At 58.0% G+C, this 13,984-nt stretch overlaps 4 protein-coding genes across 4 annotated transcripts in view; all 4 read right to left on the reverse strand.

Annotated features, from left to right (window-relative positions):
- Positions 1–1,367, reverse strand: part of CHGG_01947 (uncharacterized protein) — a gene marked incomplete at both ends in the record, with an annotated part of 2,430 nt that extends 1,063 nt beyond the window's left edge. Inside the window, one exon of the mRNA XM_001221167.1 lies at positions 9–1,367. Within this exon, the coding sequence (XP_001221168.1) occupies positions 9–1,367 (1,359 nt within the window). The remainder of the gene's footprint in view (positions 1–8) is intronic.
- A 346-nt stretch (positions 1,368–1,713) lies between these two features.
- CHGG_01948 (uncharacterized protein) lies at positions 1,714–4,682 on the reverse strand (the record flags this gene model as incomplete). The annotated part of the gene is made up of 3 exons (XM_001221168.1): positions 1,714–4,304; positions 4,377–4,579; positions 4,633–4,682. 3 exons carry the CDS (start codon positions 4,680–4,682, stop codon positions 1,714–1,716), a joined length of 2,844 nt encoding a protein of 947 aa, XP_001221169.1.
- Positions 4,683–5,706: 1,024 nt separating this feature from the next.
- Positions 5,707–7,438, reverse strand: CHGG_01949 (uncharacterized protein; the record flags this gene model as incomplete). Its single annotated transcript, XM_001221169.1, has 3 exons — positions 5,707–6,815; positions 6,874–7,044; positions 7,351–7,438. The coding sequence occupies 3 exons, from the start codon at positions 7,436–7,438 to the stop codon at positions 5,707–5,709; spliced, it is 1,368 nt and encodes a 455-aa protein (XP_001221170.1).
- Positions 7,439–12,270: 4,832 nt separating this feature from the next.
- On the reverse strand, positions 12,271–12,724 carry CHGG_01950 (uncharacterized protein; the record flags this gene model as incomplete). The annotated part of the gene is made up of 2 exons (XM_001221170.1): positions 12,271–12,434; positions 12,538–12,724. 2 exons carry the CDS (start codon positions 12,722–12,724, stop codon positions 12,271–12,273), a joined length of 351 nt encoding a protein of 116 aa, XP_001221171.1.
- Positions 12,725–13,984: the final 1,260 nt, after the last annotated feature.

The raw sequence follows: 13,984 nt of genomic DNA on the forward strand, positions 1-13,984 counted from the left end.
GAGTGGACGGGGGTGGGCTGTCGGTCTTCTTGGCGCGCTTGGAGAAGGTGTTTGGTGACGAGGGCCTCGACGTTGGAGGCCATGGTGGCGGACCAGCAGGTCAGAGCGACGTTGGGGTGGGTGCAGGCGCGACAGATAGCCATGGTTTGTTTGCGGAAGAGGGGATCCAGGAGGACGTCGGCCTCGTCGAGGATGAGGGACCTGACCGAAGGTAGGAGCCTTCGAGCACCAGCTTTCCCAGACAAGAAATTGAGCAGGATCTTAGGTGTCGTTACGAGGATATCGACCCTTGCGAGCGGCTTGGCCTCCTTGCTTGTTTTGCCCTCTTCCCCTTCTGACTCTTCCTCGCCCTCGCTTTCTTCGTCACCGCTCCCCTGCTCGCTCCCGCTGCCTTCTTCTAAGTCCTTGCTCTTTTCGTCCGCTACCTCCTCCACGTCTAGCTTCAGAGCCCGCTTCATCAGCACCACCCGTACACCAGTCCCGATAGCCAACTTCCGTCCCTCATTCACAATTTGAGTCGCTAGCTCCCTCGTCGGTGCAACGACGACCGCCTCCAGTACGTGCTGGTCGGTATCCCGCCCCTCCTCCGCACGTCGCCTCAGAACCCCATCAATTGCCGGGATGAGAAATGTGATGGTCTTGCCGCTTCCTGTAGGGGCAACGGCAAGAAAGTCTGCCCCGTTGTCGATGTTGGGAATATCCGCCCCCTCAGACTTCTTCAGCGCCGTGGTTGGCTGCAGTAGGAGAGGGAGACTGGCCATCTGCACTTCGGTCGGCACGCGGAAGCCCTGCGCAGCGATATTCGCTGCCAGCTGCGGGGACACGTCGTAGGTGTGTCGCAGCTCGCCAAAGGAGGTAAGCGGCTGTGGGAAGATCTGCTTCTTGTGCTCGTCCTTCTTGTCCTTCTTGTCTTTGCCTTCAGTTTCCTTCTTTTTCTTCTTGCTGCTCTTCTTCTTCGACGCTGGCTCTTCCGCCTCCGTCTTCGCCTCGGCTTGGGGTTGGTCCGATAGTATTGTGAGTTTGAGACGATGCGACCGCAGAATCTGGCGGCACTCGTCCTCGTCTAGTAGCTTGATCTTGCGTTTCTTAGGGGACTCCTCGACGTCGGTCGGCGCAGCTTCCGGGGCGGCCTTCTTCGGCGCGAAGTAATCGACATCGCTGAGCTCTTGGTCGTCTCCTTCCGGCTCATCATCCTGGGCGCCCCGTCTTCTTTTCCTCTTCTTGCCGCGGGAGCCGACGGGGTCGTGGAAGAGCTGCGGACGGGGGAGAGCGCCGGCCGAGGGGAGCTGGGTGGTGGCACCTCCGGCTTGGGCTTTGCTTTTCGGGTTTGGCTTGATGCCGCGAGACAAGACTCTTAGGATGTCCATGGCGGAGCAATTATGGCAGCGCGCGCAATTGGAAGTTTGCGTCTTCTCGGATCAATCTGAAGATAAATTTTGGGATTCTAAACTCGATAAGAAAAGTTCTGCCCCACAGCAGCTCGCAGTTTCTTATCGGCAGGCCAAGTAACGATATGGTAATTACCGTATTCTGTAACATATCTCTTGGCCCTTGGCTTTGACGACCACGACCGGTAGGCCGTTGGGAATTGGGTTTTGAGTATCAAGATAGTATTGGGTAGGGTATTTATTGTAGCCATCTACAGAACATATCTCTAGGCTTCTAGGTTTCACATATCATAACACCTACTGTACAGCCTCACCCACAACCTCTTCACACCTCCCGCACAGCTCCTCCTCCTTGGGCGCAACATACCCTCCAGCAGCGCGGGCACTTCGCCTGCTTGGGCGGGAGCACCCACGCCTTGCACTGCTTCCCCTCCAGCTCAAACTCCTCGCAATACTTCCACTGCGCATCCTCCGCCACCGTCCCGTTCAGCTCAACCGAGGACACCACAAACATAGCCTCCAACTCCTCCCGGAACCTCTCCAGCGCCTGCAACGCCTTCCCCTCGGGCACCTCCAGCACAACATCACACTGTAACGATGAACCTAACACCTTATCCCCCCTAGCCAGCTCCGAGGCCGCCTTGATGGCGGCATGCGTCCGCATCAGCACGGGCACCGCCTCCCTCAACGCCCCCTCAGCAACTGTACGGCGCCCCTCATCCACAAGCGGCGCATCATAGAGCTGGTGCAGCGGGTGCACCACCGTCTCGTCCTCCTTCAGCCACTGGGGCCTGTGCTCCCAGGCCTCTTCGACCAAGACGGGGGTGATGGGGGCCAGCATGCGCAAAAGCCCAAAAAAGAGGGGCTCGAGCACGCCGCCGCCATCGGCGCAGTACAGACGGTCCTTGAGGGCCTCGAGGTAGAAGGCCGACAGGTCGTTGGTGAGCCAGCGGTTGAGCGCGTTGAAGGCCTTGTTGAACTCGTGCGCGTCGTAGTGCCGCCCGACCTCGGCCATGACGTCGCCGAGCTGCAGGAGCGCGATCTGGTCAAGGGTGGTCAGCGGCGCCGTGCACGCCGACGGGTGCATTGATCCCGTGAGCATCTTGATGGTGATGCGGTACTTGAGTAGGGCTTGGTGGATTGTCGTGAGCACGGGCTCGCCGAGCACGATGTCGCGCGTGTAATCGCTGCTGGCGACCCAGAGTCGGAGGGCATCGGGCCCGAGAGCGTCCTTGACAGGAGCTGGCCTGACGTCGCTCTTTCTGGGCTTGAGAGGTGGGAGCAGCGAGCCATCCATGACCTGGTCCGCGGAGATGATGTTACCGAGTGATTTGGACATCTTTTTGCCTTCCTTGTCGAGCGTGAAGCCATGTGTGATGAGGGTTTTGAAAGGTGACAGGCCGAGGGTATTGGTCGTAGACTTTGCACTGTGGTCGGCCATGGCAGCCACCCGAGTGAGCAGGCTAGACTGAAACCAGCCGCGGTGCTGATCAGAGCCCTCAAGATACAAGTCTGCCTGCTTATCCATCATTGTCCAGCTGGTGCCGCTGTCGAACCAAACATCCATGGTATCTCGCCCACGCGAGTACTCTCCCTTGCCCCGGAGTGACTCGGGAATCCATGCCGGGTCCTCTGGGGCATCCGTCCACCACGCATCTGTACCCCGCTCCTGGATGACCGAGATAATGTGGTCGATGACTTCTTCGCTCATTACGGCGTTACCGGTCGGCTCGTACAAAGCGGGTATTGGCACACCCCAAGCACGTTGCCTTGAGATACACCATTCGCTGCGGCCTTTGATGAACGCTTCGAGCCTGTTCTTCCCATTCTCGGGCACGAACTGCACTTGGCCAGTTGCCCCCAGCGCATCGTCTTTGATGGTACCCACGTCGGCGAACCACTGGGCTGTGGCCCTGATAATGATGGGCTTCTTGGTGCGCCAGTCGTAGGGGTATTTATGCTGGTAATTGTGAACATCGAGGACGTCGTCTCCAAGGATATTCAACACAGCATCACTGCCACCATCAAGGACAGAGATGCCCTTTAGACGGTGAGGGTGATCAGGGAAGGCCTCCTCGGTGAACAAACCATCATTGTCCACCGGCGCAGAGACTGAGATCCCCAGGGAAAGGCAGGCCAAGTAGTCGTCAAACCCGTGCCCCGGCGCGCAATGAACAAGACCGCTTCCTGAGCCATCCGTCACGAACGAGCCGTGCATGAATGGCTGGGGCTCGGCCGACTTCCCCCGAAGCACGTTGAGGTACCGCAGCTGTGTCAGCTGGCTGCCCTTGACCGTGCCAACAATCTCAAAAACCGCCCCCTCCCCAAACAGCTTTGCGATCCGCTCCAGGCAGTTCTCCGCCACCAAAAACGCGTCTGCACCAACCTTCACAATATGGTATGCCAGATCCTCATGCACCGCAATCGCCCGATTCGCAGGCAGAGTCCACGGCGTTGTCGTCCAGATCACCGCAAACAATCTCCCCCCAAACCCTTCCAGCCCCGGCAAGTCCTCATATCCACCCACCACCGGAAACCGAATGTACGCCGCCTTCGACACATGAGCATCGTTATACTCCAGCTCGGCCTCAGCCAGCGCGGTCCCCGACGACGGCGACCAATAAACCGGCTTAAACTTGCGGTACACTAACCCGCGGCGCGCCATCTGGCGAAACAGGCGCAGCTGGCGGATCTCGTAGGCCGTGTCCATGGTGGTCCAGCGGGCGTCCCAGTCGGCCATGACGGCGTAGGTGCGGAAGCTCTTCATCTGGTCGACGACCGTCTTGGCGGCGAGCTTGCGCGCGGCCTTGCGGATCGCCCCCGCCGACATACGCTTGCCCGCCGCCGCGTCCACCGCCTTGAGCTCGATCGGGAGGCCGTGGCAGTCCCAGCCCGGTATGTACGAGACGCGCCGCCCTGTGCGGGGGTGTGTTCGTTAGCGGAAGGGGAGGGGTAGGTGGGTTGGGTTGGCTTAGGCTTGGCACGTACCTTGTTGAACCTTGACACGCAGGATGATGTCCTTGAGAATTTTGTTCAGGGCATGCCCGGCGTGCAAGCTGCCATTGGCATAGGGGGGTCCATCGTGCAAGACAAATTCGTCGTCGGCCGGGCGATTGGCCAACTGCCACTTGTAGAAATCATCGGCGCATTGCTGGATGTACCGCTCCCAACTCTTTGGCCGGGGACGTGGTCTACGGCGGGTGAGCGAGAGGATAATTAAGCCGTGCGGGAACGAGTAGCTTACGGAAATGTCGACTTGGGCAGCCGTAGCGTCGGTACCCAGCTCTTCGACATGGTCTCTGTCACGTCATAACGGGAGTGGCTGGCCGTGAAATAATTTGAGAAACTCGAAATAAATTTCGGGCTCGGCGTCCGGTGACCTGAGCTGCCGACGCACCTGCGGCTTGGCCCGGGTCAGCAGGGATGGCCGCTCGGTTCCAAGCGAGCGACTATCCGTAACATGTGTTCCACATTTGAAGTTCAAACAAGGGCCTATATTTCTCGGAAACGGTAGTAGGTAACCCGAGCATGTTTATAAACCTTGGATGGTGGTGGTAGATACATAAAGAAATAAACACAAATAAAAGGTGGTCGAGAAAATGGCAGGTAGCGAGCGTGGTTAAAAAATAGCAAAAGCTCACCGGCCAGCCCCGCTCTCATTGAGTACCAGTTTAGGTGCGTTAAGTCAGCTGCCTGAGAGAGGGAGGGTGGTCCGGTTACGGAATCCCTATTTTGTTTTAGGGATTTGCTCCGAAACCCCGGGGGCTCGAACCTACAACCCTTGGGATGTGGAGGAGGCGAACTTCTGCCCGGGGTTGAGAGGACCACCGCTGGTAATCACTGAGCCACCCGTTGCGGTGGGCGGTGGTCCTCGTTGGAAATCAGGCACACGGATCTAATACATATAGCGCCAGCCGCCTCGGGATGTGTGAGAGAAAGTTGATTAGCAGGTTAAAAGTTAAAACCTAAAAGACCTGGCAGCAGACAACCTCCACCCTCGAAACGAAGCATGTACCTTACGGGAGATAACCACCTATCCACAGCCCGACTAGAGTTCACCAGGTAAATGCAACTACGGAACATGAGCGTAGATATCATAGATACTCCAAGCATAATTTCGATGATATGATCTCTTGGCCTCTAAGCCGTTTTAAAGGGTAGTGATCTCTTCATTACAGCTCTAATTATACCTCCCAACAACGCCATCGGCGCCATGCAAGTTGCAACAATCATGGATAAATACCATGACATCTAGAGGGGAATATGTTTAGCCCAGGTCATAGTCACTCCAAACAGCCAGACCTAACCTTTTGTCCGCCTAATCAATCCCATAAAGCGCCCCCGAAAACATCGCACCAGCCGCTCCAAAGCTACTTAACGACACCATCGGCTTTCTCCAGACCTGCACAGCCGCGCCAAACGGCGGCAGACCGCGGTAAAAGAAGACACCGGCACCCATAGCCGTTAGGCCAAGCCCAGCCCCGAGAAACATCAACAGATCCCCGCTTGGCTCAGACTTCACCCCCTTACTCGCCAACACCTCCCTCCTTTTCCTCGCCGTCCACCACTGGCTCCAACGCTCCCCAACCAACGGTACCTCCCCCAACACACCCCTCACAAACCTCATCCCCACCGCCACGGCCGAAGCGCTCTGCTCCTCCTCCGCCCACGGCAGCGCCCTCTCCTTAGGAAACACATCCCCCCGAAACCCCCTCACAAACTTACACAACTCCGGATACCGGCTCTCCATGACCTCTCTCAACCACGGCCGTGGCACCTCCGGCACCAACATCAACGCCAAGTACCCAAACGCAAGACACCTCACGCCCACCTCCTGCCCCTCCCACTCCACCTCCCCCAACACATCCAATACCTCGCTCGCAACCCCCTCCAACCGAATCCTCATCTTCTGCTCGGGACTCAACGCCGCCTCCACCCCCTTCCCACCCCCACCCCCCCCTACACCTTTCCCCAACCCCTCCGGCACAGTAACCCACCCCTCCGCCACGGCCCTCTCCCTCTCCGCGCGCTCCCGCGCGCGCACCGCATCGGTGTCGAGCCCCGACAGGCCCAGGGGCGCGGCGCGGCGGGCGTGGGCGGCGCGCACGGCGGGCGGTTCCGTCCAGGGTAGCGGGAACGGGAGCACGGCGCTGTAGGCGGGCCGCGTGGTCGCGGCGTAGTTGGCCGAGGAGACGTAGAGGGTCAGGGAGAGGAGGGGGGCGGCGTGCAGGGTCAGGAAGGCGGTGTAGGCTGTGGCGTTGGCGGTGGTGGTTGGTGTTGATGTTGGTGTTGGTTGTGGTTGTTTGGGGGGTGTGGGGGTTATGGGTTGGGATGAGCGGGGGTGGGCCGCCGCGAGGTAGGTGGTTATGGAGGAGAAGCCGCTTGTCCAGGTTGAGGTGGAAGGGTCGTGGAGGGCGGGGAGGTGTTCTGGTGTGGGGTGCATGGTTAGCGGGCGGTGGGTAGAGGTCGGGTCTGGGGTACGCACGGGTTGGGACAGCCGAGGGGCTGCTCTGGACGAGCTGGTAATCGGCGGGGCTGGCGGTTTGGGCGAGGTATGCGATGACGGCGATACACTCGGCGTCGATGGACGGCAGGCCGAATGCCGGGCCCCAGACGTGGAGCTGGAGAACCATGGCAAACTGTAACAATTGCGTCACTGAATAAATTGCAGGTGTCGTGTGTTGAGTGACAATGCCGGAGCAGAATGTCCTGATATCAAAATCGCCTAAACCGGAACGGATGGAATCGAGTCGTCTCGATAACTGGGCGTGTTTGCAGGTCCTCACGTCTTCACGTGGCGATAAGCTTCGACAACAAAAAACTGATATCTGACTCCAAACTCGACCCAACTCGGGAATTTTTCCAGAACGCCGTTGGCGGAATGCCAAATTGAGTTCAGTGGGCCCTTCTCCAGCAGTTCAGTTCCGTCCCGCCGCAGCCGCGACCAGTTTCCCCCACTTACGTTGAGTTACTCCACTGCCCTGAGATAGGTCGGCACGACAAATTCTAATTTCGAGTCTGTTCGTCTGGTGGAGCGATCCCGCGTCCATGTCCGAGTCGCATGAACCCCAAAGTCCTGCATCATCAACCCCTATCATACCCACCTGTTAACCACGAGCTGTTTCAGACCCGCAAATTGTGTTCGCGACAAGAATGGCAAGTGACGTTGCGCAGGTCTCGGAGCGGAGATGTGGGAGGGAGTGTGGTTGTTGACAGCAACAAACACCTCAAAATTCCCAAAGGAGCAATCGTTCCTTGCAGCCCCCTGCTCTCGCAGCTTGGCATGGCACTTCCCGTGCCGTCTCAAACACGCCGCCAGATCTCGACGGCGAGAGAGCGAAGCGAAGCGGATGGTGCGGCAGGTCTCGCGCGCATCGCTTCCCGGTAACACACTGTCGCCTCTCGCTCCCATCGTCCGGGCTCAAGCGGCGAAAGTAACAGCCCGGCCGCCCGATGCTGGCTGCCTCGTCGTGCTCCCCTCGATCGAACGGCCAACACCGATCTTGTTTCACCCAGGTGGACCGCGATCACCAAATCCCCGAGCCCGTCATTACATACATGGCACAATCAAGACAGGAGAAGTGCTGATCTCCCGCGCCCGATCTCTCTTTGCGCGCTGGCCCCAAGCACCCCAAGGTTGGCTCGCCGCCCGGCTATCCCGTCTAGGGGCTGGCCTCTCTCTCGGCTGTCTTTGCCGTGTCTGTATGTAGGTACAGTAAGGGTCTCAGTCAGTCATTTCCGCCTCAGACACAGGATCCCGAATGCCATGATGTAACCGCTCGATGCCGAGGGCTCGCCGGCAGCGTCGCAGTGCAGCGGGGACCTGGTAGCAATTGCGACAACCAACCCCCCGCCCAGAAAGCGAACGCAGTGTCATGCAGCGTATGATCTGAGATGAGCGTTAACGAATGGTTTCATCAACCGGGGCAGGCCAAAATCGCATGGTCACACGGTCGCATTTGCAAAGCGAAGCAAGCAGTTTTTGGAAATCGTCAGTTATCGTGTTGGTATTATTGCCTAATGCCAGGTATGTAGTCTGGTGCAAAGGAGAGCCCAACCTGCCCTTATCCGATCCCCGATCCCCCTGGCCGGCCCCTCGCCTCCAACCCCGCTCACTCGTCGCCCTCATAACTCTGCCTCCTTGCGGGGTATCGGCGACGTGGGTATCATTTGACGCCCGGTAACCCAAAAATGCTCGTAGTAGTACAGTGAACCCAATCCCTTTCTAAATTCCCCCAGATGTGCCGAAATGTCGTAACACTTGATATCGATGTCGTCGCCCAAACAAGATAAAGAAAAAGTCAGAGGGAAAAAAAGAGAGAAAGCCATTGATTAAATGTCCGTATTCCCAGGTGGTGGTACAAGGGGGTTGAATGCGCCCATGTGCGTTGCGCCGATAAGGTTGAAAGTGAAAGACGGGTGAAAACCGAGACTCCCTGAGCCGGCTCTCGGGATGCATCCACAGAAAGATGGTGTGATGTCGTGCGACTGCTTCGCCATGAAGCAGCCGGGTTAAGATGGTGGTGGCCGCTCAGCCGAGAGATGTGTACACAGCATGCTGTGAGCTTTCGAGGGGCGGAGGCTGCTTGCTGGGTCGGCCAATCAGTGGCTAAAAAAAGCCATGCGTGAAGGGTGGGCGGGTGAATTAGCCCGAGTTGAGGCTGCTGGTCGAGAGGGGCTGGTTGCTGCATCTCGCCAAATATGCGGCTTGGAGATATGCAAAGGCACGATGGCGTGCAGCTCAGGAATGCTGCGTCCGGAACCAATGCAAATGACACCAGAGTGGGAGCGCTGTGTAGCAGCCCCCGCGTGCGCGAGCGACCATGGAGATATCAGAACGTGCGGCTCGCGGCGATCTCCCAGATAAGAGATGCGCGAAGCCTAGTAACCGAGTGATGAAACATGCGACATATCGAATCCCGAAGGGGGTCGCATTGGTTGGCGACCCTTTCTCTTAACCCCTCTTGGGAAGAGGAGGCAGAGGCCTGCTCGGCGGCGGGCCGGGGCAGGGAGGAAGTTGAGACGGTCTCTGAGAGGGCATCATGGTGAAGGTAGACTGGTTGTTGGTTGAGGTAGCCAGCTTGACGGTTGGTGGGTGTTATGAGGCAAGGCCGTTGGGTGTTGGTCGTTGGTTGTTGGTGCTTACGGGTCAAAGCCGGGAAGCAGGTTGTGGTGAAGTAGTCGCTAGGAGAAGGCTAGGTTCTCTTTGAGTGTTCTGTGAGTGCTGATGTAGGTCTGTCGATGGGTTCAGATTTGAATACAGACTACGAGGTAGGGGGAGAGGGCAGAGGCTGCTTTATGTAGGGAGGCATGCCTGACAACTTCCAAATTACTCTTCCAAGCCAAGCAGAGAAAGGAGCAAGTTCACTGACAGGGCTGCCCAGGACTTGTGGGTCTCCAGGTACTTCGATGCGGAAGTCTTCGGTACGGAAAACGGAGGGCAGGGTACTTTGGGAGCCAGGGCGGCCCCCACGCGAAGCTGCCCGAAGTTTCCGCCAAGGCCGAGTCGTGCAGATGAGCGAAAAAAGTACAGTGACACGCCGCGGAACCCCAAGTTGCGGTGACGTAGCCATTGCTTGGCGGCGGCCGGGTTCTCGATGACCACCACAAAGAAATGAAACGCTGCATCAGAGCCGGGATGGCTCCCTGTCTGTTAATACCGCCTGGCCCCGGTCGGGAGACACGAACAGGTACAGGACATACCTCGTTCATGCCACATGTGCGCGCCTCCACGCCTCCAAGCCGACTTGACGCCTTGAAATTTCGACAAAAGAGCGGTCGACGAGACTGACTCCATCGTGCGGAAGCAAAACGGCCGCCCGGTTGCCTGGCCGCCGCCTGGTCGACTCATTCTTCCCCGCTCGACCGCCAGCAAAGGCATCAATCAAATCATCATCTCATGTGAGTGAGCATAGGCGGCGGCCGATTCGGTTGGGCATCTCCGCAGGCAGCATACAAACCCGCATTCGGCAGGTCTTGCATCGTCAGACGGGGCACACACACACTGGCCTGGAGGCGCAAACGGAAGCGCCCGTCATGCGGAGTTCGGGGGTTGCAGCAAAGCAGCTGGGCCGTCCGTTGCGTCCGAAATGGGCGCCTCACAGCTGAGCTGAGGGCGATCGTGGACAATGCAAATCAGGGTTGCAATTGAAAGTGTGGAGACCTCCGTTCAAACGGACGCGGGTTGAGAAGCCTTGTGTGCGCCTACGAACCCCACAAGCAATTTCAACAACTTGACAAATTTCTCAACGGAGAGAGACTTGTGCGCGAGCAAAATTTACACTTGGGGTTTCCAGGGGTGGATCATCGCAGGGCTTTCGGCAATGTTGACAGCAATGCATCAGGGGCCGCCAATGCCAAAAGATTTTCATCAGGGGTACTGGCAATTTCCTGTGATACTGGCGGTCTGTGAATTGAACATTGGGGTTAGGGGAACATGTTTCCACGATTTGAGTTGCCCCCCGGGGAAACTGTTCTCTCCATGTTTCAGAAACAATGGCCACTTGCGCCGAGACAGGCGTTGAATCGGGGCAGCATCTGGCGAAGCGGCCGACACAGGTCCGTCTGTGGTCAGCCGGCCACTTCTGCGGCCCTTCACAAAAAACAACATGACATCCCCCTGCCTTCGGCTCCTCGTATCCTCCGGGGCGTGCGCAAAACTGCCACGTCTCTATGTAGGCGTGGCTTGGAACATCACGCACGAAATGCGACACCCAAATTTGGGGCACCCCGACGACAGATCAACAGCCAGGAGCGTCCGTCCCAAGACAGACAGCCCCGTCGCAATCGCATCATCCCTTTGTTCCTGAGCCTTTCCTGGGGAAGCCAATCACGGCGTGGTTGAGGCGCCCCCGATCCACCTGCATTTTTCTTTTTTCGTCAATTGTCCTCCATGGTCTGGGGTACGCCAAGAACTGCGTTTCCAGGGCTGGGAGACGGGAGCACTGTGAAGGAAATGCCTCCTTTTTCGTTTTCCCTATTTCACTCGGCCACGCCGGCCGTCCCGGCGTTGCGCAGCCGCGCGCAACCTTCAAGTTGCTCCGAAAGGCGGCATGCAGCCGCTTCGGCTCCAGAACGGTCTGGTTCTGTATGTTTATGCCTCAACATCAGGTCGGCAGCGACCCCGGAGCGATGCAAGCGCAAACGCAAACGGAAACGGCCGCGTTGACCGCGTTGTTTGATGGCCGTCTCTACTGTGTAAGGCTGCAACAAGTCTGGGCATGGTGGTGTGAAGGCTAGGCTTGGCCCAGGAACGGGCTCGGGAAGCGCGGCCATGATTGGACACCAAGGTGTGCACCCGCGAACAGACCTTGGTACCTGACCTGGGCCCCACGCATCGGGCACGCAGGGCTATCATTTCCCCGCACTTTTTCGGTCATCCGATGAGACCTGTGACGAAGAAATGCCATCCTCCCTTCCCTTCGCATCCGTTTGGGGCAGGGTTGTCGAGACATGCCGGCGAGTGACCAACACAACGTGGGTTTCGATGTTGCCTCGCCGCAGCTGCAGTAGCGCCCAGGGCGCCTGGCGTGTGTTTTTTTCCTCCCCAGTCCTGTGTAGCTTCCCTCTTTTGGAAACCCGCGGTGTGAACCCCGCTCGCCGCCCACGTTTCCGGAGCCCTGCGGACCCATTCCAAAGAGTCAATGACTCACATACGCAGGACGCACGCCGATGTGCTGGCAAGCTCGGGTTCCGAGCTGCCGGGGTGTGGGTGACAGAGATCAGGCAGGATGGGGTTGGGAGGTGTAAGCAGGTTGAGCTTGAATTCCGGAGGATTTGGCAGGTGAGTCCTTCGGGGCTAGTGAGCGAGCCAAGGAAAACGGCAGGTAACAAACAACTGCGAGATTAACTTCACAGTCAGCGGCCGCGAACGGAAACACCATCAATGCCCGTATGCTGCGACGCCCTCAACTTGAGACCAAGTCCAGCGTTTACAGCCCGGCGCATCGCCTAGGCGCCGGCGGCAGCTCGGTGACTGACGGAAGAAGCCAGCCGCCGTACCATCAGCGCTTAACGTGATACTGCCGCGCTTCGACACCGATGGCGCTGTGATAATACTACGAAGACATACTATCTCAACTGCAACCGCGGAGCGGCTGTTCAAACATGTCGTCTCAAACCGAAACGACGTATTTTTGGCATCACTTACACAACATGTTTCCCGCTCGCATGCCAGCGGCGGGGGCGGATGCTGAAGGTGGCACAGCGAGAGCGGCAGCATGTCGAGGTTGCAGCAAACAGAGCCGACAACCGAAAGTCGCACAAGGTGACAACACGAAAAGGCGCAGCCCACACAACATAATTAGCCGCTGTATAGGCAAGGTATGCGCGCGCATTGTGTGTGTCTCTCTGCGAATGCGATATCAAGTGCGTCAGCAAACACAATAATAATGCGCAATCAGTATGGCCCAGAAGTCAGCCAAATGGTGTGCTCGACCAGGTCGGGACGATAACACACGTCGTGCTCGGTCGGACAAATCTCACTCAGCAACTTTCTCATATACGGGCGGGATTCGGAGACTATTCCGCTGACTAGCAATCGCGTATCGGGTAACTCCAGACTTCACCGAGGTCAACGCATCCATCACTCGCCCCCAAAACGGACATAGGGACGCCCACAAACGGTTGTCAGCCAGTGTCGCCAACACCGGAACGGAGCAGCGGCCGTGCGAACACGACCCGGCAGCTTGGAACCAATGCCATTTGTCGGCCCCGCCCAAGCCGCAACCGTTCGTCATCGCCAACTCTGCTCAAAGCCTTTGCATGGATGAGGGATGTAGGCATCCGATGCGGCTCACCACGAGGGAAGAAAATTCTTCTCTTCCCGCACTGGGGCAATTGTCCTGGGATGGTCCCCGTTCGGTCGGTTTGAAATCTTCTCGCATTCATGAGCGGTGAAGGCGTTTGTTAATCTATCCCGGAGAGCCAAGGATCAATTTGCCCGGCGGAGGTGGTGTAAGAGAAAGCGGTCATCTGACACGGACCACCCACGGAAGGGAGGATGTGTCCCATCCACCACACCACACTCTCCCACCCACCAACCTTGTCTCGGCCTTGGCTTGGGGGTCCCGCCCAGCCATTCCCGTCCAGCATCAGGGCAGCAGCGTGGCGCCGTTTGCCCGGCATGGCCGCCGCACGATGTGGTTGGCCCTTCGGTGTGACAAGCACACCCCGGTTTTTCCAACCTTCCAGAAGATCAGAAGCCTGTTCCACGATGGGGTTTGCTCATATGCCATTTCCCGTCACGTCACTCACCGCCGGTTCTTCGCCCCGAATCCCAGAGACCCCTTTTCCTTGGCCCCAGGATGCCGTGGCAAGAGAGAGAGACAACGGTCCATGCATGGAACATGTCGCAGGGTAAAAATGTTTGTTGGGACCGTTTGTGCCGAGCAAGAATATCTCCGAGCCGCCAAGCGTGGGTGGAATGGAGGCGGTGTCTTCTTCCACGTGTCAGCCCAACCAAACATTTCACTGATTTCGAATGTGACATGTCGCATCCATGCCCAACGGAGCTGAAAAGGGTGTCCGTGGTTCCTTTTCCGGCTGAAAGGTGATTTGATGACCGCGCTACCGAGCTCAGACAGAGACACCATCTG

The sequence above is a fragment of the Chaetomium globosum genome, genomic scaffold (assembly GCF_000143365.1).
Source record: "Chaetomium globosum CBS 148.51 scaffold_1 genomic scaffold, whole genome shotgun sequence".
Classification (NCBI taxonomy): Eukaryota; Fungi; Ascomycota; class Sordariomycetes; order Sordariales; family Chaetomiaceae; genus Chaetomium; species Chaetomium globosum.